General features: G+C 32.8%; 3 protein-coding genes across 4 annotated transcripts; 1 reads left to right on the plus strand and 2 right to left on the minus strand.

The window, feature by feature from the left end:
* Positions 1-4,979: 4,979 nt before the first annotated feature.
* Positions 4,980-12,570, minus strand: LOC7495812 (uncharacterized protein At2g33490). Its single transcript, XM_024587661.2, has 11 exons — positions 12,233-12,570; positions 11,816-11,888; positions 11,295-11,369; positions 10,379-10,440; positions 10,210-10,278; positions 8,950-8,978; positions 8,664-8,871; positions 8,282-8,521; positions 7,415-7,465; positions 6,079-7,111; positions 4,980-5,244 (listed from the first exon to the last, which is right to left on the minus strand). The coding sequence occupies exons 1-11, from the start codon at positions 12,335-12,337 to the stop codon at positions 5,234-5,236; spliced, it is 1,956 nt and encodes a 651-aa protein (XP_024443429.1). The 5' UTR covers positions 12,338-12,570; the 3' UTR covers positions 4,980-5,233.
* A 3,618-nt stretch (positions 12,571-16,188) lies between these two features.
* On the minus strand, positions 16,189-18,670 carry LOC7461625 (uncharacterized). Of its 2 annotated transcripts, none has more exons than XM_024583298.2 (2): positions 17,651-18,670; positions 16,189-17,573 (listed from the first exon to the last, which is right to left on the minus strand). In XM_024583298.2, the coding sequence occupies exons 1-2, from the start codon at positions 18,225-18,227 to the stop codon at positions 17,569-17,571; spliced, it is 582 nt and encodes a 193-aa protein (XP_024439066.1). In that variant the 5' UTR covers positions 18,228-18,670; the 3' UTR covers positions 16,189-17,568. The 2 variants fall into 2 exon arrangements, with proteins under 2 accessions (XP_024439066.1, XP_024439059.1); XM_024583291.2 differs by having other exon boundaries at positions 16,193-16,888.
* Positions 18,671-22,914: 4,244 nt separating this feature from the next.
* LOC7495811 (uncharacterized) lies at positions 22,915-24,716 on the plus strand. The gene is made up of 2 exons (XM_002300097.4): positions 22,915-23,153; positions 24,400-24,716. The coding sequence occupies exons 1-2, from the start codon at positions 23,010-23,012 to the stop codon at positions 24,502-24,504; spliced, it is 249 nt and encodes an 82-aa protein (XP_002300133.1). The 5' UTR covers positions 22,915-23,009; the 3' UTR covers positions 24,505-24,716.
* The last annotated feature ends 2,546 nt before the right edge of the window (positions 24,717-27,262 follow it).

A 27,262-nucleotide genomic window follows, 5' to 3' on the forward strand; every position in this document is an offset into this window, starting at 1 on the left:
GTAAGAGACCTAATTAAAACTAGTTGGTTAAATTGGTTGATCAACCTAGTTTTTTTTTCAAGGAAAAAAGTATATGGAATTTGAACTTGTAACTTTCTATTTTTTAAAATTATGCATTTACCACTTTACTTTATTTATGCTTCATATGATACAAAATATGAAAATATTATAATATTGGTGATCCAACAATATGCTAATAATATGATGATCTAATCCAAATCAAGTTTAATAACATTGAGATTAGCCCTTTAATTTAACATGGGTTGTTTGCTATTTTGATTTATTTGGTTATTTTGATTTCATGATCATGTGATCGGTGCTCATTTGTGCAAGGATTCAGAGTTTAATTTTTATTCTATTCAAGACTTTTTATTTATATGAAAATCAAGAAATTTATGTAAATTTTATTTCTTATAATATAATTTAAGAATTATAAAGCTAATGAAGGAGCATACTCAATCCCTAGAATGTTTTTAAGTTTATAAGCGAATTTCCTCTTTTTTAATATATCGATGACTCCTTCGCTTAAACTCATGTATTAAATTTACAATAATAACTATCTTTCGAGAAATTTTGAAAAAGAAAAGACAAAAGTAAAGAGAGAAGAAAATCTTTATACTTGTGCGAAAATTATAATTAATTTGCAATTGAATTTTTAATTGTAAAAATTGATATTCAACTATCATACTTGATATTTTTAATTGTAAAAAATTTTCAACTGATATTTTGTAAGAAATATCGTAATTGAATTTTTGCAATTAATTAATTAATTTACTACTATTATGGTCAAAATAATAGCAATTATTGTTTGCATTTAATTGTGAGATAATTTGTTTATGATGAAATGAGTATTTTTATTTTACAAAATATATCTTTAAATTTCTTTATGTTGTGTCATTATAGTGGTATTATTGTTCCTGATACGAATAATTGTAGCACTTATATTTGCGGAAATATTATGTTCTTGAATGGTACTAGAGACATGTCATTTGAAGATACCAAAAAATATATATGTGGAAGACTTAACTTGAATTATAATGATGTTGAAATAGATATTACTTAGAGGTGTCTTGTTGGGAAATATCATTATTTTTTGATATCGATTGCATGTGATATGGATTTTAGAAATATAATGAAAATGTTCGTCCAAGGTGGAATGAACATGATGGAGTTTTATGAGTAGCCAACCTAAACCTAGTAGCTCATAGAATGTGGAGCATGGAGATACTAATATATCTATACCCATATTTGCTCGGTCATTTAGACAATTATTACATTTAGCTGGTGCCGATACATCTAGGACATTGTAAGATAAGGTTATGAGAATTTGTGATGAAAATAGCATTAAAACTATATATTATGATCAATGTAGGTATGACTCCTCCGATCTTAGTGATAATGAAGATGAGGGTGTTGTGAGTTTAGTTGAAACATTAGATGATGATGATGAGGCCTCTTGTTCTAGATTTTCGTCATGATATTGGAGTTGATGATATCGTTTGTAATGATTGGTCTATTTATTGTAAAAAATCATTGGCAATGGTGATTTGATTATTAGACAAGATTTCATAACTAAAGATGATTTGGTCAATGTTGTTAAGCAGTGACACATTGCACATTCACTTGAATATCGTGTTTAAGTTTTAACATTCAAATCAAATATTTATTTAATTATAATGTGTTCACTCACCTGAATGTTAATGGTACTTATATGGGGGATACCATAAAAAAGTCAAATTCCTTTAGAGATAGCAAAGTTTTGATGTTAAATTTATTGCATCAGCGGTTGCAACTCTTATTCAAGATAACCTCGCATATATTGTTTCTAGCATAGGAGAAGAAATTAAATTGCACTACAAGTTTAAAATTTCTTACTATAAAGCATGAGTTGCAAAACAAAAGATACTTAAGGAACTTTATGGAACGCATGAGGACTCATTTGAAAAGTTACCTAGATTGTTTTTTGTATGTTTTTTTGTACACAAAGTTATGGTTGTGGGAGCATTTACACTTGGAGCGACAACGAATGGAGTCTAAACCTGTTATATCTATACAGGTTTTGGAGGTTGATCTAGAACTTTCATTAGGATACAAGTACTATGTTATTGAATATACAAATTATATTGTTTAGATTAAGAATATTTTTCATGGAAACCTTATTTAATAAGTTTCAATACTTATTTATTAACAAATAGTGTGAGAGTATATATTTTGAAAATAATCCAACCCATTTTCTGTCATTTTATCATAGTGAGTTAGATAGATAATGATCAAATCAGGTACGTTAGTAAATTATAATAAAGAAATAATTGCTTGCATTAATGTTGGTAAATGATAAGAAAATATTGCTTGTGATGATGTTGGTAAATGATGAGAATTAATTACTTGTGTTGATGTTTAATTTTTAGATATTGATTAAATATTGGAAAATAATTGTTTGCGTTGATATTGGTAAATGTTCCAAAAAATATTGATTGTGTTGATGTTGGTAAATGATGAGAATTATTTTCCTGCATTGATTCTTGATTTTTTGTATATTTACACATAGATGAAATAATTGTTTGCATTGATATTGGTAAATGTTTTAGAAAAAATTGATTATGTTGATATTAGTAAATGATGATAAATAATTGCTTGTGTTGATGTTAGTAAATTATGAGAAAATATTGTTTGTGTTGATGTTGGTAAATGATGATAAATAATTGCATTGTTGATGTAGAAATTTTATGTTGTTATGACAAATAATTGCATAGGTTGATGTTGATAAATGATGGAAAATAATTGCATTATTGATGTTTTAATAGGTTGTGTGGAATCCTTATTCAGAAGATGATATGACAGTTGCTCCTATTATTACACATTGATCATAGACTTATAGACATCAATTGTACCCCTCATATTTTTTTGAGTTTGTTGAGATGTATTACCTAAACCGTGTAATGCGACAATTTAGCTTTAAGCAGCACATCTCGTCTGACATATATACGAGCGATCAGTTGCATTCTATTAGTCTTTCGGGTAGGCACACTGATTATAATTGGATGATTAACCATCTCTAAAGTATATCGATGTGGGATGCATGAAAAAATTTTATTTTTAAAGAGGTGCATCTTGTAATTTTCAATAAGGAATACATGGATAAGTACTTGAGTATAACACGTTGAATCATTACACCAAACTCAGTATAGGTTCCTCCACGCGAAGAGATGGAGTATGAGTCACATGCACTTCAGATTCAAAATATTAAAGTATTTGTAACTTTTTATAGGCTTCGACAAAACTGTTGCATTTTATCTATGGATTAATAATTTCTATTTTCTTCATAGTAGGTTAGATAGTTGTTATATGATGATCAACGTGTTGCGACTAATCTTCGTGATCTCGATGATGATGATGATGATGATGATAGACTTGCTTGCTATTATGCATCTTCTTGGTTCCAGACATGTTGTACTACGCTTAACCTGTTAGGAAAGACATTGAGCCTAGATGATATTGTCTTAGAGGATAAGACTACACAGACATGTGAAAGTCATGTTATTGATGAAGTTGGTCCATTCACTCGTCGCAAAAAACATAAATAGGCTCAGATATGTTATTATATTGTGTTATTTTTTAGTTAAAAGTTATTTTTATTTTTATTATTTTTATAATATTTTTTTAACTAATTATCATGTTTATTTTAAAATCATGCATTTCATACTTATTTTATATAAGCATGATTTAAAATTATTAATTAACATGTAAATATGTGCACAAGTTGTTTAAAATTTCAAATCATACATTAACAACATAAAAAATACATATAAATAAAATAATATTTAAAAAACACCTGTATTAATTTGAGATTATTATTAATAAATAAAATTGATGTTAAAATATCACATTTTTAATTATTTGATAATTAAGTCTTGTTTGAACTTCAGTTGTGGTGATTTAGATTTTGTTTTATGTAAAAATTAAGATTGAAACGGACAACTTAACACAATTACAATTATTATTAATGGTTGTATAATATCTGTTCACAACCGCTATTGTTATTAACTGTTATTTATAAATGATATTCCTATTATAACAACAGTTAGTCAAATTATGCTATTTTTTATTTTATTTTTTTTCTTGTATTATATCCCAAAATATTTTATCAAATTATGCTATTTTAGTTAAATACCCTATTCGAATCTTCATTCTGGTCTGTATCCTTGTACCCGAAATTTCAAGTGATCAATCACATTGAACCACATCAGCACCCTACTACCCGTTAAAAAAACGTTAAGAAATTCTTGCAGTCATTTTTATGACATTGCGGTGGCCTCACACTCATATTCATTGCAATCAGTCAAAGTCAAACAATGGATTTTCTCCTCTCGGGGTTAAAAAGGGAAAAACAATTTGTATTCTTGAAATTAGTAGAAGGGGTAATTACATCATGGAGATGGAGGTTACGTACCTAGTTTAGAAGGTGGTTGAAAATATAATTATTATAGTGTTTTAAAATATTTTTTATTTGAAAATATATTAAAGTAATATTTTTTGTTATTTTTTAAAAATTATTTTTAATATTCACATATCAATTTAAAAATATTAATTTAAAATAAAATAAAATATCAATTTTTTTTCAGAAAAACTTCTAAAACAAAAACAACAAACAAACAGTAGGTCGTTCAAAACTACAGTATTGTTGGACCTTGGAAAAACCCCATGGCGTCATCAACTTGATATGAATTTGTAAGACAAGGAGTCATTGATTATCTTGCCATTCCTCCCCCCCTTAATTACAGGTAGAACAGAGATTTGAACTCTCAAAGCAGATAAAAATAAAGTAAGGATTGAAAAGCGCCCTCTCAAAACCATTTGATAACATCAACAGTCAACACATAAAGAAGAATTAGATAAGAAAAGTAATAATCCCGAGATCACTCGTGGAAAATCAAAATTTACCCTTGTTTGGGATTTTTCTTTGGTGGGGAAGAATCATAAAAGAAAAGAAAAAATAAAAAATAAAATTGCTCGACTGGAAGATATACAAGATGTGTAATGATGGCACAATTATGAAGAGCTTAGTTCTCATCATTATAAATCACACGATGAACAGAAATTGGGATGAGAAACTAAACAATGCATAGAGTAATTATATTTACAGTACCCAGAGCTTGTAGATGACGATATCCAAAAAATAGTCAGGAGAACTCCAAAAAATCGAAGTTTTTCAGCTAGTGTGCATAACAAATTATCAGCTCCCACCTGCATCCAGCAAGTTTGCAATCAGAACCAAAATCTGAACCTTAAAATATAAACAAAAGATAATAAAGCAAGACAAGCAGGGCAGATAGGTGTTTCCAGAATGGTGTTTAACTGATGTTCGTCAAAACAACATTCCACACCAAACCTGACCCAATAATTCATCTGTTGAGCCCTCTTTATCAATCTTTACTGGCAGAAAATGCCCTACTTGAAAATAATTCAGAAGTTGATTTTATAGTCCTTGAGATTATTTCATGTGCTGGAGATTGGTTAGATTGTTTATGACCCGGCAACCAAAAACAGAGTGTCAATGCTGAAAAGAATTTATTATTAACACCAGAAGGGAAGAATGTCAAAATTGCATGTCCACTTGGCAAATACCAAATAAAACCTTCGATAACACTACTCATCGTCTTTAGTCAAAACATAATAAGCATCACAAAAACAACTTAATAACACATTAAGGAACAGTCCTCTAGCACATTCAATGTTACCTGCAAGTGATACAATAAGGGACCATTTCTTGAACCATTCTATAGACACAATTGAATGAATTAGCTGTTCATGCAGCACGGTTCACATTGAACAGGTTAGAAAATATTCCTAGTTCAAAGTTGAAACTAATAAGAGCATCCACTAATAAGAGCATCCACTAATAAGAGCATTTTTTTTCCTGCCATATAATACAAATTCTAACAAAACAAAACAAGGGAATACTCCATAAAAATAGAAAGAAAAAATTAAGATGGGATATGCTCAACTCTTAGCTGACAAAAAAGTATTGCTAGCTTGACTCTCAGCATCAGAAAATTAATGAACATGATGTCTTGTTACCTCTAATTTGACCAGAATGCGGTACTGGTTCAGAAATGGCAGGTGCTGGCCTCATATTTGCGAGGGACATGGGTGTTAATGGAGGAGAATCGACTTCCCCAGGTTTATATGATACTTGAGAAGAATCCAAAAGCTTAGAAACGTGCACTGTCATGGCTCTCTGACTACTCGAGGGTATTGAGAAACTACGTGGGACTATCAAGGGTGGGGGAGGAAGAGGTGATGCCAAATTTGCTGCCCCTGTAGAAATCTTGCTTGTTCCAGCAAGCTCGGGATTTCTCGACAATGGAGCAGAGTGTCCAATCAGCACTGAAGGTTTTGCAGCTTTGGCAGCTAAATTACCTGGTGGCCTTGGAAGTTCATGAAGCTCACTTATCTTGGGTGAAGAAACAAGAGGAGGTGATGTACTTGGGGATACTTTGGGGGATGAAGAAGGTTGAGGATTTGCCCCACGAGATAGCATTCCAGAAACTTGTTGTGAAAGTTCAGTTGAGGAAATGGGACCACTGGATGATAAAGGCTTCATTGACCATGGCTTACTGGTTATTGGACCAGAGAAGGATTGCCATTTATTTTTTTTGTAATCGGATGCATTGTGTACATCAAGCTGCGGATATGAGATTCCACCAACTAAAGGTGGGGGTAATTGGGTGGAGGCATTAGGATTGTTGCTCTCTTTATGTCCTGAGCGTGCTTTTAAAGCAGTGAAATCTGACAGGTGACCATCACCAGAATCTTTCTCATTCTTCTTCTGTTCCAATGGGGAAGAATGCCACAAATTGTGAGCGCGTCCACTGATGTCTGTTTGCCTTGTGTTGGGAACTGAACAACTTGTTCTTGAAGAGATTGCACCCTTTGCATCAATAGGTGTGGGCAGCACATATGTGTTGGACTTCCTTGATGCTTGCTGCATTTGTCTTATTCTTTCAACTGGATCAGGTTTTCTTTCTGGAACTATTGGTGCTGAATGGCTGCCTCCTCTTGGTTCTCTGCTTGGGAACTGGAAACCACCATGGTTTTTGTCTGGGTTTAACTGCAGAAAGATACAAATTTTAAATGCCAAATAGCTTGCACCTCTGACCTTAATTCATAGAATCATCAGAGCCGACAAGTAAAAGCAGCTGGCAATAAACAAAAATAATTATGATGGTTTTGCACCAAGCTAAAAGTACGCATATGAAGCTGAAGTCTTTATCCAAAAATTTTATCAGTTAAGTTGATCAAGCGACATGCATATATCTATAACCAGAATTAAGTGATGGATTATTATTTTTGGTTAAATACAAATACAATCAGCAGAAGCAAATCTCCTAACCAAAACAAGTGTTAATTGTACCTCTACATTTTCTGCTGCTGGAACTTGGAATGAAAGGTCCTCTTCATCCACCTGGACAACAAGTAGCCATGTCATGAGCAGAAAAACATAGCTTTTTAAAAGTTTTTTGAGAAAAAAAAAGTCAACGGTGTCTCAGTGTGAATTAGGGAATGTGTCTCATCCTTTGAATAAAAAGAGTGGACTCTCTAGTTCAATTAAATCCGCAAAGAACATGCTGTCTTAAACATGAACTCCCTTTCATACAATACATGTTTACCCATCATCAGAAGAGTATCTTTTAAAATTAGCAAGGTTTAAGTCCAAAAGAAAATAAGATTTTTTTCCTTTGTTGCCCCACCACCATAAACATTCCAAGTAAAAACCAGAGAAGGCCCATCCTTATCCACAAAAAGAAAAGGATGTTAATTCCTACAATGCATCCATAAAAATCATGAGAGAAATTGGATTGCCTTGAAAAGATAGTCCACTCCATCCTACAACGCCCCTATATCAACCCCTTCATGCAAGACCTCTATACCCAATATGGAAAGATCCCACTCAAGATAACAAAAGGTCCACGGCTTATTGCAAGACATAGAGTAAAAGGGTTATGGAAACTAGGTTTCCTCATCCATTTATTAGCAGATCTGATTGCACTCTGAACACTTGGAATGAAAATTCAGTGTGAAGACCAGGCCACATATTATATCATTTTGATGGCATGAACATGCCATGAATAGGGAACTCAGAGCACATATCTTGCACTCAAAATGGATTCCATCTTCAACATAACTGGAAAGGGAAGCCATCCCCTGATCCAGTGAATATCTCAATGTGGGACATTATTCTTCTAACACTAAAACTTTCTGATTAGTATCATATACTTACCTCCATAGAACCCCTTGCTGCAGAAACAACAGCATTCCCCTGATTATTTTCTCTGTAATCAAAACTCAGTTCCCTGCGTTCATTTGTATCACCGCCATCCTCGCCATCATCCTCGCCGTCTTCTCTACCATCACTTTCAAGCCCACTGAAATGGTAGTCAATGTGTTGATGTTCTGTAACCAGTCTAACATGTGGCTCAACTGTCTCAAGTGATTTAAGTCCCTTCTGAAAGAAATTCAACTGCGTTGAAAGCATAAAGAAGAGCATATCATCATCAACAATATAAGAAAATTGAAAAATAAAAATTCAACCTGAACTGCCTAGGTGAAAAACGATATGGAATGTATTTGAAATATAAACTTTCAAGGATGTACAAAAAAACCTGAGCAGCGTGATGACGAGCTGCCTGTGTTAGAAGACTTCGAGACTGTCCCTGTTTCAGAGATTTCAACCGAAAAACACACAAGGTTGCCTCTTCGTCATATTCTTCACGAGCTGTTTGCAATTGCTGCAAAGTAATACTTTCATCCTTCCCACCTTTTGACCTTCCTTTGTCCTTCTGTTGTGCCACCATGTATTCATAGACATTTCTGAACATTACATGCCAAATTCAGAAGACATTTTTACTTTGAGGAAATCAAAGTACGATTAAATAGATAAGGACGAACCTTTTTTCATCACATTGTCGCTTCATATCCTGCAACACACAGCAAGAAAAGGTCACCACGCAAAATTTAGTACAATGCTTACATGCCAGTGAGTCAATGAGCCTAGGAGATACAAAGGTGTGAGCGACCTTCTTTGGAAAGGCAAAACTTCAGTAGCAAAATATTAAAAGAGAAGGCTTCTTTAATTAAATTGCTAAAGTCTAAACCTTCATCATCAGAACTTCTACCTAAAATCTCTCTTTATTCCAGTTCTTGCAAATCTAACTTTCTATTCAAAACCTAAATTACCAGCTTATCATCCATGCCAGTAATTGGTTGACAGAGCTTGAATGTCCATTATATTCACAAAAGTTGACTATGCACAAACTAAGAGCTCAGATATCTTATTTAAAAAACTAAGCAAGAACAAGGTTGCATGTATTTCTTGTTTTCATCCAAAAGATCAGGGGTAAGAGTGGGAAAACACCATCAAAGTTGAACAGCAGCCGCAGCATTTTATTACATTTTGAATTAAATTACATGGACAAAAGCAAAATGAGGAGAAAATCATATTCTGATTGGCCCACACAAAGTTGGAAACACATTCACCTTCTTAAACTGCATTATGCTGCATAAGCAACAATAAGAAAAACTTTTATGTTCCTGCAGTTACAAGCCATGTTTGCAGACATTTGGTGAATTTTGGGTGGAGAAGGATCCAAGATATTCTATTTTCTAACAATCACTATCTGTCAATAAAACTGGTGTGTAGAATAGTTCTTTTAAGACTCTTCAGGAACTACTTCAAGGTTCTCTAGAGGTGTCTACTAAGCTAAGATTCACAAAGACCTATGCACCCTAGTGTTGTGATTTTCTTTCCATTTTTATTGTGTAGATGCCTTGCTCTTCTTTTCTTGTTTTAGTGATTTCTATAGTCTAAGGCCCTTTCTGGGTCTTGGTTGCAGATGCTTTTGGCAAAAGCACCACTTAGACACTTTAGTTAAAAGCTTGTGGTGCTTCCGAACTGCTTTGACCATTTAGTCCCATTAACACTTTGAAATAAGCTTTTGACTGCTTTTAATCTAAAGAATACTGTTTCCAACAACAATCAACCACGAGGTCAAACAAGTTGTATTTCTGCTAAAAGAAACACACTTTTAGAATTTCTACATAACTAGAGACCTCCATGATTTAAAAATAAAAGACTTCATGATTCTGGGGGGGGGGGGGGGGGGTTCTCTATTAATAGAGCAAACAACTAAGATATCGAAATGAACAAACCTCAACTGTCCGAAGTTCATTGAGCAAGGATTCTGATGGATTTGTAATCGTCAGGAATATATGAGACCGCTGAAATACATGTTGCAGTAAATTAATAAAAGGATGAATGGAAGGTGTTATCCATAACAATATCAAAAAGTATCAATAATATAAATATATAACCACTCACATAACTATCAAGAAGTTTTTGAAGTTCAAACTGCACTTTCCCCAACATTAGCAAAACCCTACCTGCAGAAAAAATTTAAAATCACGACAACATGCTTAGTTCTAGAATTGAACTAAGAGAAAGCAATCTCCCCGTCCAAAATAAAGGAAAAGGAAAAAGAGAAACACAAATTAAGGTCCACGAGCAAACACAGATGGATTGCCTGAATAGGTACCTCACCACCAACAAAATAAAAAATTTGATATGATACTTGTAAATATGACAACAGCCTATCTAAACAAAACTAACAGTCACATCCACAAAATTGGAATGTCTATTTGCACAAATGAAAAGAGAGATTTTTAGCTGATAAGTTTTGCTTGCGGGCATATGTACATGTCTTAGAGTTGAATGTTATCTGACTCAAATACAAAAGAAAAAAAATGGCACATGATTTTATTAATGACGAGCTAATAACTAATCAGCTCAAACTAAAGGAATAATCACTCATAAGCTCACAAACATGACCATTATTAAGGGGACAGATTGTCAGGTGTATAAAAATACATTCAATTTGAAGTAAAACAACTACAGACCACTTGGATGACTGAATTAATAGACCCTCTCATCCCACATTTGCAATCAGCAACTTTATTTGCAAAAAAGAAAATGCCATGTATTTGAGAGAAAGCCAAAGTCCATATTTTTGTTTCATTATGTTCAAACTCGTTCCAAGGTAAATTTGAAAGAGCATGTATTGGTACAGTATATCTTTTCCAGATTGATGAAAAGTGTGACTTTCAATGACAAGGTGTTAACTATAAAATTCCAGGCTACAATTTAGAAAGCATGCCATGACATGGAATGCATCTCAAAAAATTTGAAGGACAACCTGCATCTTAATTTATCTTGTTTCACTCTTTCACATTTCACTTACCACTTCCTTCATCATCATGTAATGCTGTTTTCTCCGACAGACATGAACCCATTTCCCGCAATGACTCTGAGAATTCTGAAAGTGCAGATGGAGTCAAATTGGAGAATTCTTCGACACAAAAAAAAAGGATAAAAAAGATTGCCAAACCATGTATAAAATAATTCAAGTTATACATGACATGTAAACTACCACATGCATATATCATAGTTTAATTTAACGAAACCAGTTAACATAAACAATCACACGATTACATAAGCAATGCTTTAACAAGGAAAAGTCAATATAGCCACCGAGAGTAAACGTAATACCAGATGACAAAGTACAGGAACACTATTGTAGGTAAAGTTATAAAAAATTATTTTCAACAGTGTAAATTCTGATATTATTAATGAAAACCAGCAACATTTTCAGACTCAAAATAAATCAAATAGTTCAAAATTAAGCTCACTATTTGAACCCAAAACAAATTCTAATTGGAAACGGCCGAATAACAAAAGCTACAAAGACTAGTAGTTTTATACCATATGCACTGTTTGCTGTTGCTGCAGCTGCAGAAAGTAAACTATCATAGCAATTCTTCATGTCTTTCATATCCTGCAAAAAAACAATAAAAATCAAAATTAGAGACAGCCAAAAAAAATAGTAAAAATTCAAGGAAAATTCAATCCCCAAAACTTAACACCTAAAACGATCTAAATTTCTAATTAACAAAAAAAAAATCAGATATTTCAATTATTTAATAAAATAAAATAAATTACGTCTTCCGGAGTTAATTTTTCTCGCAAATTGAACGGAAAAAAAAAGGAATTAATGTTAAAAATTAGTAATCAAGATTAACAAGAGTTTAGAGGAGCTTAAAGAGAGAGTATTAACTGGTCGAGCTAAAGAAAAAGAAAAGGATCAACACCAAAAACATAGAAAAGAGAGGAAAAGAGTACCTGAGCAGCTTGAGCGAGCTCATCTAACTGAGCAGGAGGTAAGAAGTCAATTTTGTCCTTCGGTTCGCTTCTTCTGAGTCTAAATCCTCTCAGTTTGGACTTCATTTTCCTCAAAACCCTAATTACAGTGAAAGATTCACAAAGCGAAGCAGAGAGAATTCGAATTCAGCGGATTTTAGAAAGAGAGTGAATTAGGTAGAGAGAGAGAGAGAGATTCAATTCGATAGTCTCAACGACATTGAGGGAGGAGAAAAACAAAGGAAAGAGAGGAAAAAAACTGTTTTGGTCAAAAACGACTTGTAACTGATTAAAATTTAGAAAACGAGCAAATAAAGCTGTTTTTCAAAGAAATAGGGGGTTTTTATAATGCCTCTCGCAGGCATTGAGAGCTACAGTTTATTGGGCGGCACGTGCTAGTATCTGGGTAGTTTGGTAATTCAATGGGAATGAGGTGATTTGAGACTGTGACGCGTGGGAGATTCATGGGGTAGTATGTGGTTTTGGTTGTAGGAAGGAGGCTAGTCAAAGTCAGATATTGCTGACAAGGAAAGAAAGAGAAGCAAAGAGTTCTAGAAACTAAAACCATCGTTCGTTTTGACCGATAATGAATTTGGGCAGATCTTCAGTTTCTGTATTTACCATTTTAATCCTTATTTGTTAAGATATTTTGGATTTGGTGGCTTGGGCAATTCTTATTTGAAGTCAATATATATATATATATATATATATATATATATATATATATATATGCTTTTTCCGTCTTTTGTGTTTTTATTTGGTTTAGTTATTTGGAGTTTTTTTTGTTAAATTTATTTTTTAAAAAAAATTGTATTTTTAAATCAAATAAAATTAATTAATTAAATATAAATAGATACTTACTTCATTACGTTTTGTTCAATTTACTATTCAAGGACATTTCTCTAACGATTCATGCAATTTTTTTATGTCACGGTGAGTTTTTAATAATTTTTTTTCATTTATATATATATATATATATATGAGATATCAATAGCTTATTCTTTTAGTTAAATATTGCTATATTTTTTCATGGTTTATTTATTATTGTTGTTTTTAATTTAAATTAAATTATTAAATTAATTAATTTTATTAGATATAGTCAAGTTAATAGTATGAGTATTAAGTTTTTTTTTTTTTTCAAAACACTATTGTCGCACGAATATTTTTTTTTACTTTAAAAATATCGAATCGGCCTACAGCGCAGTGTACATTCCCATCTGGTGTTACTCTAAATTCTATTGTATTTTATTGTACTGATGAATTTAATAATATACAATCTTAATTTCAACTAGAGGTATCTTTATGGGTTGTTTATTGAGCTAATTTTACTCTCTCTCTCTCTCTTTTAAAATTTTAGGCTGAAACTTTTAAATTCTAAGAAAAAATCCAAACTTTTTCTATGATGATATATTTTTTTAGCTCATGAATTATATTTTAATCAAATTTGTTATATTATAATTGATCTAAAATTGAAATGGTATCAAAGAATACCAAATTTATTTTGAACTTTATTTTATCAAATATATTATGAAAGCCACATCCATATTGATGGATTCAAAAATCAAAATTACTCCATTAATTTTCTTTTCTAAGATGAAGTTACATATAATTTTGAAGATCTTTCATTGAAGTAATCCTGACAAATTTATATAATGTGCCCCTATAAAAAAAAAACAAGAAGAAAACACTGAGGAATATAGTTTAACTGGTCAATTTCTAGATTTGCTCCCTAGAGATCACCGGTTCGAGTTTCACAAACCACAAGACCACTGAAGGCTTATATGGTTGTTAACTTTCATGGCTCGTGAAATTAGTCGAGGTGCGCGTAAACTGACCCGAACACCTACATTAATAAAATAAAAATAAAAAAGAAAATCATGTGCCAAGGAAACATTTATTTTAAAAAAACTCATTTTTGCCCTAGCACCAGAACAGTGTTACAATGCCCTTTTTGAGGGGAAAACAAAATTAAAAAAAAATAAAAAAAGGTGCCAAGGAAGGTTATGACCTCATCCAAACACATTCTAAAGAAAGAAAGAAAAAATTAAAAGACCAGTCTAACAAGTAAAAGGCAAGATTTAGACCTTAATTAAACAAATATTAGATTGAAATTTTTTATTAAGTTCACTTCTTCAAGCATGACAAGTTTGGCCGACTACTTACAAGATTTTTATTTTCTTTAATTATTCAGGTGATGCAATACTACGACGCTAGTAAGGTTTCCTTCCGTTTCTTTCACATGATAAATTTGACTCGAAGACTCCAAAATCGTTTTTATCTCTTTTAAAAACGTTATCCAAATTGTATTTTTTAAAATTTTTAAATTTTTTGTTAATTTTTTTTATATTTTTAGATCATTTTAATATGTTGATCTTAAAAATAACTTTTAAAAATAAAAAATATTATTTTAATATATTTTTAAATAAAAAATATTTTAAATCACAACAATTATTACCATCTCAAATAGATTAGCAGTATGGTAGTGTCATCACAATAATATTAGCATTGATGCATCTGTGTGTGTGTAGACAATATTCAAGATACGGCATTGTGGACGAGAAATTATTTAATATGTTAAAAGTTGTAATTATCTTTAAAAAGGTTGAAATTTGTCATAAAAGTTATACATGGATCTTATCATGACGTGAGAGAGAGAAATATAATTTCTGATATACTGAACAATTTTTCTATTTACATAGTCATTCTAATACAATTATTCGTAGGTATTTTTCAAGATTTGAACATGATGTTTTGTAATAAAATTTTACAAAATTAAACCATGGGAATTTTAAACTAATCCTCCCACGGATTGGGATTGTTAAAAATATTGGCAACAATTATCCTTTTTTTTATTTCTATAGAATGATGAATAATTTTTTTTTTGTTTTTTTAGAATATGATTATTGTCCGGAGAAAGTAGAGGTGAAGATTATGATAACATAAATATATTTAATTAAAAAAATAAAAATAAATTTATTTTTATGATAGATTTTCAAACGTTAAAGACATATTCATTTTAAAGGGAGTAATCAAATCCATCCAACCTAATTAAGGCCTGTTTAAAGGTTAGAGAATCTTTAACTAAAAAAAGGCTCATACCGGTCCAACTAAATCTTTGATTACAAACTTCATAAAGAAGCGTGAGATGTTGCGTACCTTGACCAAAAATATCCTGAGAAAAAGAGAAAAAAAAAAAAAAAAAGAGGAATGGAGCTCTCCCAGTGCTGAGGAAGTTGCCTTCTTTGCAAAAGTATGAACACATGATTCTCTTTTAATACCTAAAAGTAATAAAGGCTTCCATTTAATTTAAGACAGACATATACAATCTGCTCATCATTTCACTGTTTTTCTTTTCTACTTTATGGCCTAAAGAGGGATTATTATTTTGTAAATGCAAGGTCCAGCCATGTCCAGGAGAATCATAGGGCGTGACAGGGACAGAAAAAGATGGAAGATACGCGGTCATTTGAACGTTGATTTTATGCGGTCAAAGAGGTTTGTTGCTTGAAGCCTAAGAGAGAGACCAAAGGATGGCGTTTTCGCAATCCATGTTGCCTTTTGATTTGATGTGTAGGCTGCGGTTCTATTCTGCTAAGACCATTCCAGCAAGAATATATTTGGCCTGCGTATTTCTGATAAGATAACGAGGAAATTTACTCCTCTTTACTCCATCATTACTGCGACTATACATGATGACCTTCTATCTATTATTGTTTGTCTCTGACTTTTAAGAATATCTGATCACGTTCAAAGATTATTTTCTTGGTCCAGGAGCAAGCCAAGATAGCTAGTTTCTTTGTTTATGGGCTGATTTGGGAGGAAAAGTCACGCATGATGTTGACATGCATGCTGCGATAGCTAATTATGCACAATTATACTTCATGTGCCCAGCAGCCCAATTCGGGGCAATTAGTCTCAATCTGAATAGTTTTTTCTTTTACAGGTGGGGAATTCTGTGTGCTTTTTTTTTTAATTAATGTGGGTGTTCGGCCAGCATGCGTGTATCTCGACTAATCTTACGGGTTCTGAAGTTAACGATCATGTAAGCCTCCAATGATCCTGAGATTAGTGGAACTCGAATCAATAACCTCTAAGAAATAAATCTAAAATCTATCAGTTGAACTGCATAGATGTTTTTCAGAAACGTTACTTGCATTTATTTGCACAACGTCCTATATACAGCGGAGAGAAAACCTTTGAACATTACAAATGGAGCGCACAGGTCAAAAGAGTCAATTAACAGTAATTCTGACTTGACCAAATCCCTTTTCTAAACAGAAGCAGAACTGCAGCTACAGAGAGGGATGGGGGAGGGGGGCTCAAAGATGATGATGTTTACCCAATATTACTTCCCAAAGCCGGGAAGATGGAGCTCTCTCCAATAAGAACGTTGCCTTTGGAACTTAAGAATTCGAAGGGAAAAAAATCGAAGGCAGTGAATGAAAGATCGCCTTTATCTCATGTAGATAGACAACTTATCCAACCGATTTATGGACACTTATCCTGAGGAGTTGAAGGATTGGGACAGCTGCAAGAGAGAAGCAGGAAGCTTTTCATTCTTGCTGCAGGTCTACCATTTCGTAAAGCAGTCCTAGATTTTACTTTTCTTCTTCTTTCCACTGCCTGGCTCTCTGATCCCTGCCCAAAGAAGAGAAATGGTAAATATCAATTCTGCAAAGAACCCGTTTCAACAACATGCACACACTGCTTAGGCTTGAAGGATGTGATTAAGTACTGTAAGCGTATACATGCAAAATGCCAGAAATGTTGGGTTAAGCTCTTAGTCTTGCATTAGGAAAGACAATCATTTCAAGTATTGGATTGCAGCTATGTATACAGATCAGAATGGTTTCAGCTGACTTTATTAGCGGCAGTGCTAAAGGGCAATGTTGTTAACTATCAGGTGCATAATTCTATTGAAATAGATAACTGGAGAGCCTATTAATCTCAATAAATTGTATGAAAAAGAAAACAAATCACATAATTAGGAAACCCAGAAGGTAATTAGTCCTACCTGTGTTTGGTTTGGAAAGGAAAAACTCGAGAATTAAAATGCATTAACATTTATTCTTGCATGCTTAATTTTGAGAACACATATTTGTGCATCATTTATATATAGCCATAAAGATTCAGAATTGGAGCTCCGTGTTTTCATATCAACAAGAACCCTCCACAAAGAAACTCATAAACCCAAAGTCTCGGAAAGAAAATGGTTCGCAGATATATATATTTCTCAGAAAATTATGAATAAAAAAGTTCAGGATCATCTTGCCTTGATTTTCTAATATTTGAGCATCTAAAAATTACAGGAGATCTTTTCACCCTGAAAAATAAACGAAAGGCATGTTGATTCTGTGGAATAATCCTAATTAATTAATTATCTTTTGATTAAAATCTCACCTCCATTACTATCACCATCGACGGAGACATTATGAACACAGTATATCCTGAAACTAGGAGGTTCTTGAAAATATAATGTGTTGTCCTCCTTTACATTTTCCTTACCATTGCTAGCAGCCCCCTCCATCACCTCATTGTCTCCAGCCCCCTTACTAGGGTTCCATCGCCTTATGATTTTCTCCTCCGCCATGACCTTAGAATTGACCGTCTTCACATGTTTTGCTTCTTGAACAACATTAGCTGCTTCTGGTTCCCTTTCCATTTTTGGTGAATCAGAGACATCTTTTCGTCCCTTATGGACAGGCTCTCTTTCCCTGTATAAACCTCTATCTTTATCATTAGAACGAAGAACCCACTTCAAGAAACCTCTTTCAATTGCAAAGCTGGAAAAGCTTTTCCGACTACGGCTAGCTGAAGAATTGGTTTCTTCATCTTTGCAGCCACCTTTATCATCATAAATGGATCCAACATTTTCACATGTTGGCCCTGCAGCCTCCTCCTGTTGTATTTCACGGCCCGTGGGGGGAGAGGAACTAGAACATGGACGGAAACAAAACAAAGGCCACTTGAACAACATTAGGAAGTTAAGGAATTACCAATGGTCTCCTTCGCTAAGCTAGAGGCTCCATTAAGATAATGTTCTTAGTTTCTTCTTCTTCTTCTTCTTTCCCCTGACGGTTCCAAAAGTAATGTGGATATATAACTCTAGAGAAACGAGAGATTAATAGAGAATTCAACAAGGGTTACGGGGGGAAAGAGTGTAATGAACTCGTTTTTTAGTTAAAAAAATCTCTGTAAATAAAGGGATATTCTTTACCAACAAAAAGATTAATAATCCTATCATTTGAGGAAGTGTAACTTCCAAAATCTGGTAATAATGTGTGCCCTGTAAGCAATGAGTTTCAGTTTTACATTATAATCGCATATGAAGTTGTTGGTTGAAGCTGTTATGGAATTCTCTGTTTTGTCGGTGTTCCTTGCTGTGATGTTGCCCGTTTCGCAATCCTCCATGTCGGGATCTTGTTTGATTAGATTAGGTCATGTTAACTGAATCTTGTTATTGACAAGATGTAATGATCGGTGATTAAGGAGATATGTTCTTTTCTTTTAACTTTATGAAATCAAATTAATATTAGAATCCAGATCTTGTATGATGTTTCCCCGTTATTTCTTTAGACTCAGGTATGATTAGATAAAATTAATGTGCCATGTATCATGTATGCGGTAAGCTTATATCTGTACATATATACAATATTGTTATTAAACCTAACATAATGCATAATTAAAGATTAGAGGTGAATTAGAGCTTATGGGATTAGTCGAGGTGTGTACAAACTGATCTAAACATTCATGTTAATAATAATAAAAAATAAAAGTAAATTAAATGAATATAAAATAATAATATTTTAACATTGTTTTAAATAATATTTTTTTTTTAAAAATCATATTAAATTTTAATCACGGATTAAATTGTTTTTCAATAAAGTTAATTTCAATATGATTTTTTTAAAAAATTAACTTTCATAAATAACAAGTCAAAATTTGTTTGGCAGTGCGGTTGCGGTTGCTTTTCAAATAACTTTTCGTGTTAAAATGCATGCTAATGATTTTTTTTTATTTTTTTAAAATCATTTTTGATATCAGCACATCAAAACAATTCAAAACATATAAAACATATTAAATTTTAGCAAAAAAAAATTAAATTTTTAAGGAACGCGATTTACACCGCATTCCCAAACGGTGTCAGGAGCACCCTTAATTAAAACATGGCTTCACCAGCTAAATCATAATTTCACGAGCTAAAACGTCCAAGTTATACTTAGAAAGCAATACCCCAAAGGACGTGTCTTCTTTAAACAATCAAAATTGCAATTATGTACAATTTGATGTTAAGAATTCTCCTAATAAAAGAAGTGTAATTTGAGAAGCAAATAAGAGAAGAAGTAGAGATAATTGCAGTCTAATGCAAAAACTGGATTTTTTTTTTATTTATTTTATAATTGCTCTACTTATACAATCCATTCTCCTCTTTCCCACTCACAAGAGTAACTAACCATTAACTAACTTCTAATTGCATTCCAACTGCTAACTAACTCCTTGCCACGTTTGATTCCCTTCTAACTGCTAAGTGCTGCTTCCTGTTACTGGTATTGCTGATTGTTGCCTTCTCTTGTTCGTAAACAAGGTTGCTAACTTCTTTCAATCTTTGCTCCACACGATTAATCGAAGTGATCTCATGAATCTAGGCAAAGATCATGAAATTGATTAATGTGCTCTTCCATACTTATAACCTTAACTTCTTCAGCTGTAATTTTATCATGTGCATACTTCTTCCCTCATCTAAAACATTGTTCCAATCTTCTTTTTGCTCATGTAAATTTTCAAGGGTTTGCCTTGAACTACGAAGCATTTTCATTTTAGAATGGCTAGTAGTCTTTGAAGGAGGTTCACCTGGTTGTTATTCTATGAAAAAACAGTTCTTGGGTTGAATATGTTTTCTTTTTTGCCATGATGTTATTGAATTTCTCTTATCATTTAGTTTGATCAAAGCTTCTATAGACTTGAAAATTTTAAGCATTGGTATTATACCTATTATTTTAATTTATTTCTAAACGAAAAACACTCGCTACCACCCTGCTAAATATCCCTTATTAAATTCTCTCCATGAAAAGTTGGCAACTTCACCTTAGGCAATGCTACATTGTACCGTACTCTTGCTACTTCTTGATTTCCCATGCCTTCACCTGGTTGATTCATCCTATGGTTGGAGATTAACCTCCTGGGAACTGTGTTAGTCCTTCCTTCTCTATCAACTTATTGGCCTCCTATGATTGCCTGAGAGTAACCATTATAGTCTCCAACTATAAATTGACATGATCCAACTTCTTATTATGATCCTCTGTCATTTCTTGAAGTTTCTCGTGTATAGGTTGCATTTGTTCATCAACCTTCCTTCCATGCTCTAAAGCTTTAATTCGATTATTCTTCACCATTGTTAATTGTTTAATAGTATCAGCTTTCTTTTGGCCAGAAAAAGTTGACTCTGGTATCAATTGTTAAGAATTCTCTTAACAAAAGAAGTGTAATTTGAGAAGAAAGCAAGAAAAGAGGATAGGAGAAGAAGCAGAGAGAATTGCAGTGTAATGCAAAACCTGGGTTTTCTTATTGCTTGACTATCACCTTTATTTTCAATTGCTATATTTATACAATCTATTTCTAACTGCTTTTTTTTTCTTCCGGTTTTTACATGTTTTTTTTTTAAAAAAACTTTATCTTGGCTAAAAATTTTAAGAAATAGAAATTTAATCTTTCTGAAACATAAATTTTGAAAATATTAATTATTAAAACCAATTTAAAAATATTAACCGAAGTCAATTTCTTGACTTTTCAAAACTGACGAGGGCCAATAAAACTGGAACGAAAGGAGTAACAAAAATTCTAATAATTTTACCGTCATCTATTTTTTTCCATTTGCTGAAAAAATAAGTTCCACTTTTACAAACCAAATTATTTTTATTTCAATAACAATTTAACTTAACATATATATATATATATATATATTGTTTCTTAAGGATTCATTAGTTATTATTCAATTTGTTTTGGATAATTTAATCTTTTAACCTGTTATTAATACAATATACATCGTTCTTAAAAGTAAAATTTATTTAAAGGTTTGACAAGGTTAATTTGATCTTTTTATATTTTTTTGGAATAGTGTAAAGATTTTCATATACTTAAAAGCAAAAATAAATCAATAAACTAACAGGCAGGGGTGTTTGCATATTTTCATGTTAGTTTTTTTTATAATTAATAGGTTCTTCGAGATCAATATGATCTTTTAACATATTTATAAACAATATAAATACATTCATATCCTTTAAATCAAAAAATTTAAACCTTGCAACCAAGGGTATTGACATCTTTTCATGTTGTTTTTTTTTTTTTTTGTAATTAACATACTGAGTTGGGATAGTTTGGTTTTTTTAATAATTTAAATATTAATTTAAAAAAATTATTGGCACGTGTGTGGATGATGCTCATGTTCTTTGAGTAACGCGTGCAACATCATTCAGTGTCCAAATAACATCTTCCTGGGCAAAGTTAGAATCGTCTCATCATGGTTTTTCTAGCAGTGCTGTGCATGTGGTGGTTGGATCAATGGTTGGGTCCTGGTTGATTTTTTTCTTCTCCTACCTCTTTTCTCTCTTTTCTCCTAGTCAAAGAATACATGTGTACTTTCATTTTTTTTATACAATTTAATCCTTTTTTTTTTTATTTGGATTGTTTTTATTTTTTTTTATTAATTTTTCTTTTTTATTTCATCCCTCATCATTTGGTTTGATTTTATTTAAATTTAAAATTTGATCCCTATTCTTTTATTTTTTTATTTTTATCACTTTCGTGATTGAATTTTGTTTTTAATTCCACCAATCAACATTTTATATCATATTATTTTTGTATTAAATTTAGTTTACATTATTTTAATTGTCATTTATTTTGTTCTTGAGGGTTTTTTTTATGATATATTGTTTTTAATTCATATTTTAGAATTTCAGGCTCATGACTGGTTGTCACAGGTTTTTTAAGCTAACATGGGTTGATTTTGATATGTTTTGGAGGTTTTTTTTTTAATTTGATTTTTTTCTATTTCATCATTGAATATTTGATTAATTGAGAATTGATTTTTCATGTTTTTTTTTCTTGCTTTCCTTTCTACGTGGTTGGCGGGTTAACTTAAGCAAATTAACTTAGGTTGACACAATTTTATTTTTTTCATTGCTTTTTTATTTTATTTTTTCCAGATTTCACCTTTGAATATTAAATTATTTTATAATTGAGATTCATGATTTTATTTAATTTATTTTCGATTAGGTTACCCTGAAATCATGATCAGGTCATGGATTCAACATGCTAACTTGGATGAACTTGATTTTTTTATCTTTTTTTTATCAAATTTTTTATTTATTGTCGTTGTATTTTTTTATTTATATTATTTAAATTAATAGGGTTTATTAAATCCTATCAAGTTAATAACCTCAGTTTTAATTTTTTTAGCTTTTTTTTAACACTTGCATTGCTTTGATTTTGTTTTTTATTAAAAAAAAATTAAATCGACCCCAGCATAGCATAGGCTATATATATAATTTACAAACAAAATACAAAGAAAAGAAAAGACAGTAGTAAAAAAGAAAACCTGTAAAAAAAAAAAATAGCCACATTTAACTGGAACGACGGCGTTTCCCTCTCGCATGCTCCTCTAGGTGTAGCGCAGCTGGGCGGACGAGCACACAAAGCAAGCAGAGAAAGAAACTGCGTAGCTTAGCAAAAAGAGAAAGAGAAAGCAGAGAGAGAGACAGGAATGGTAGGGGCGGGGGCATTTTGGGGGACAAGAGTGATGGAGATAGTGAAGAAGCATGACTCTGGTGGTCTCGTTTGGAAACGAATTAAACTCACCACCACTCGTAAGGCCAACGCCAAGAAACGCCTCCTTAGGGTTTGGCAGGTCTTTCTTTTTATCTCTCTAAGAAAAATCAAATCGCATGTTCACTCCTAGGGTTTTAATATGTTCTTAGAGTTTTCAATTTTCGCTTCAGTTTCCTAATTTTTTTTTGTCATAAAACTCTCATTAACATAGATTATTTCACTGAATTTTAACCGAACCCAGGTAGGTAGGTACTTAAAGTGACAAGTCTTGATTAATTGAATCTATTCACACTTAATACTCTTATTCATAGCTTCAGTAGAGTTAAAAATGCGTAAAAACCTCGACTCGCTTGTTGTTGTTGTTGTTGTTATCGTTGATCCCCAAATCTAACTTTTGGTTTTCCCCATTTCTGGTTAATGTTTTTTCTATATTTAATGGACATCGGCGCGGAGAATGATTGCAAGGAATACCGTTTTGTGGTCCTTTTACTTGATTTATAGGATAGGATAGTTTTCCTTCATGTTTTTGGTTTAATGTGGCTAGTGCTTTTAGAGGCATTTCTAATATTCAGAGGGATTTTGCGTGTTCTTTTATTTATTTTTATTTGGGATATTGTCATTAATTTTATTTTTTTCATTTGAAGGATGTCTTGTTCTCCACTCTAGCTTTGTGTGTTTGTTTCTTTCTATCCACAAATTCTTGTTTTGTCAAATAAAAGTATTCAGTTATAAATTTTATGTATTGTATGGAGACTGTTTCTTCTCCATGATTTACTGTAAAGTTCTTCCGAATACTTTATTACATGCCTTTTCTATCTACAAAGACCAAGTTGAGCTTTCTTCTCTTCTTTATACATTTTCCTATCAATTCTCTGCCAGAGCCTCGTGATGTAACTCATGAATTTAGTTTCTTCAGCCATGTCATTTAAATCAATAAAACAAATATATATATGGCTTCTGTATTCTTAAAACTAGGCCGTGTTCATACAGATACTTTTTCTATTTTTACACAATTACACATCATTTCATCTGTGTTATTCTTACTTGAAGTTTGTTTTTCAAATTCAACATGCTGATGCATTTATTGTGTTTGAGATGCTTTTGGATTAGTTTAGAGCTTAACATTAGCGCTTGCTTCCACAAATGACAGACATATTTTTAAAAGCACAACTTGCTACTGCTGTGCTCTTTCAAACTCAAATCTGAAGCATCGCATGCTTTTGTACTATTTCTTTCTTGTTTAATTTTTAATGAATGCCATTGAATCCTTTAAATCCTTTTGGTAAATATTCATATCTTGTCTCTTGAATCATGCTTTTACACAGAATGAAGCTGTCCTGAAGGCATGTTCTCAATCGCAACCTTCCAAAATGTCTGCAGCTGGTGCTTCTGGAGTTGACGAAAAAGAGGGCCTCAACACTGCAAGCTGACTTTGAAATGAGTGAGATAGAACATAAGATACTCTCAAGGCTGCTTGTGATTGCAAGTTTTTTTAAGCATTTTTTGGTCTGTGCTGTCTTGCTAGGTCTATTTATGCTTAGGTAATATTTTGAGTTCGTCCAATCACTTCCATGTAACAACTGAAATGGTTTCTTCACTTTGTAAAGATTTTTCAACATATAATGTGATTGCTCTTTTTGTATTTTCTATGCATGCTGATGGCATGTTTGATCCAGTGCATGCTATTTATTACACGTGGCTCCCTTGCTTTTAGATCGCTCCTCGATATTGTTTACCTTTTTAGCAAGAAGGTTGCTCAGGGGACCATGTAACTGTGTGAGTTTATAACGACTTAAATGAGCATGTCTTTTATGTTCCATGTTGAGGTGTTGATTTAGTGATGCGATATAGCACTGTGAATGTGAAAGGAGATTATTTTCAAGGATTTGTCGGGAGATTTGTGTTGGAAAACCAGAGTCTGTTATCTGCCAATGGTGGACCATTTTATCATAGGAAACAGGAACTGGAGTTATCCACCTATAAAAGAATCTGGGAACTGCTTTAGCCTTTAGAGGAGATCTAATTGCAGTTCCTGATCCCTTCTTTTGGCATCATATTTTAATTGCTTTCCATACTGTACTTTCAGTGTGGTTGGTCCACGATCATTCAGTTTTCCTATGATGGTTCAAGTTCCTTATCTGCTAGTCATTATGTGTTATAGAACCCTATTGTATACATCTAAGAATTTTGTGATGGCTTAACTCTAGGCATTTCCTGAGAGAGATAAGGGACGTACGGTGCTGCACTAGCCAGGTACGATGCCCTGCACTTTCTTTCAGGTGATTCTTTTAACACCGTTCTTAGTTTGCTCTAGTTTTAACGAAGTTGTGAAAGCTGAAAACTGCTGGGTGGCTATTGCTGTTGGTTATCTCTTAGGCCTCTTCTTTGCCTGGCAAAAATATGTGCCGTCTCTACCCTCCCAGCCAATTTCGTGAATAATAGAGATCCAAAAACTGAGGACTATTGTATCGTGAATCCCGTGTCTTTTGTACCAACAATTTGAATGTGGAAGGATATTATTTTCAAGGCTTGGCATTGCAAATGTAGTAGTAAAACCAGATTGTCAAGATGATCTTAAAAAGGATACGAGGTGATCCTTGTATGTCTAGGAAATGGAAACTTCAATTACCAGTTACCACCTATCCTGGAACACTAACCTCATTTCATTTCTCAGATCCCTCGTGGTATCACGTACTTCCAGTATGGTTTCAGTGTTCTAGCAATACACCATGAATTAAGTACTGCTGGCCAGCTGGGTATGAAGCGTAGTCATAGGCCTGACATGTTGAGCAAGGTTTTGACTTTGAACTAGGTTTTATTTATTTATCAAAATGATTTTATTTCAATTTTTTTTAAATCATAGTTTATGATGACTTGTTGATTCATAGATTAACCCACGACACAGCCTTGGGCCGAGGTGACCTTTGAGTTACGTCTTATAACTAGGATATGAAGTGCACCAAGTTCTTTCATGTTATCTTTTCAAAGACCTTTTCTTTTAGTTTGCTCTAGGGTTAATGAGATGGTGAAAATTGCTGGGTTGGTATTTCGTTTTAGGGCCGACAAGCATTCGTCCTCTCTTCTCTTCCAGTTTTGTTTAGGTTCGATCAGGATTGGGATCCAAAAACTGCAAGCCGAAAATCTCTTCGATCGTTTTTATTCCTTTGTCCTCTTTTAACCATAAAGGCCCCAGAGCAGGCTGCGGGGGCTCTCATATTATTACTTCTGGAATAAGGTATTAATATTATCATCAACAAACGCACGTACTTTGTCCTCATATAAACCTACTATCATCCTGAAACTTACATTAAGATTTCTTTCTTTCTTTCTTTGAAAAAACAAATACTAGGATCTCTTGGTATGATTGACTTTCACGGGGAAAAAAGGTACAAATGATTAGTGTTACGAATTGGTTGTAGCCTACCTACACGACCAGGCCTACTTTATTGACAAAACATAGAGACATCAAAGTCAGCAATGTACATCTGCAAACCATTTTCACTTGCTCAACCTCTGTTTCTTAAATAGTAGGTGACGTGCAGAATGTTCATTGCTTTGATGAATGGATGATTCTTCAACCTCTTCTACAAGCAACCTTGGTCGGTCGGCAATTTTCTTCCTCCGCCAACTCCCTCTCCACCACACGCACACACACACAAAAAAACAAGCACCTCAACCATCTAGGGAGTGGTCTAGTAGTAAAAACTTGATATCAAGAGGTTTGCTCTCTTTGTGATCTCAGGTTCGAGCTCTGTGGTTGTTCATATGATGACCACTGGAGGTTTACATGATCGTTAACTTCAGGGCCCGTGGGATTAGTCGAGGTGCGCGCAAGCTAGCCCGGACACCCACGTTAAACTAAAAAAAAAAAAAAAAAAAGCAACTCCTTTCCTTTTCCCCTTAGGGCAAATTTAATTTTGGTTACAAGGATGGATATTCTTTGACAAAAGCAAGACATTTTGTTGTTGTTGTTTTCAAATGAGATCTACTTTATCAAACTTTGTAGCATAACATCGCACACTTTTCAGCTGAACCCATAATGATGTGATGAGGCCATACTATTTAGTCTAAATGTAGGTAGTCTACATCTAAGGTGAAAATTACATGACTGAACAAGGAAAGATATTTGTCTCAATCAGTTCATCAATACAAAAATGTAGGACTTGAACACAAAATCTATTCGCTTGA

Source organism: Populus trichocarpa, chromosome 1 (genome assembly GCF_000002775.5).
Source record: "Populus trichocarpa isolate Nisqually-1 chromosome 1, P.trichocarpa_v4.1, whole genome shotgun sequence".
NCBI classification, from domain to species: Eukaryota; Viridiplantae; Streptophyta; class Magnoliopsida; order Malpighiales; family Salicaceae; genus Populus; species Populus trichocarpa.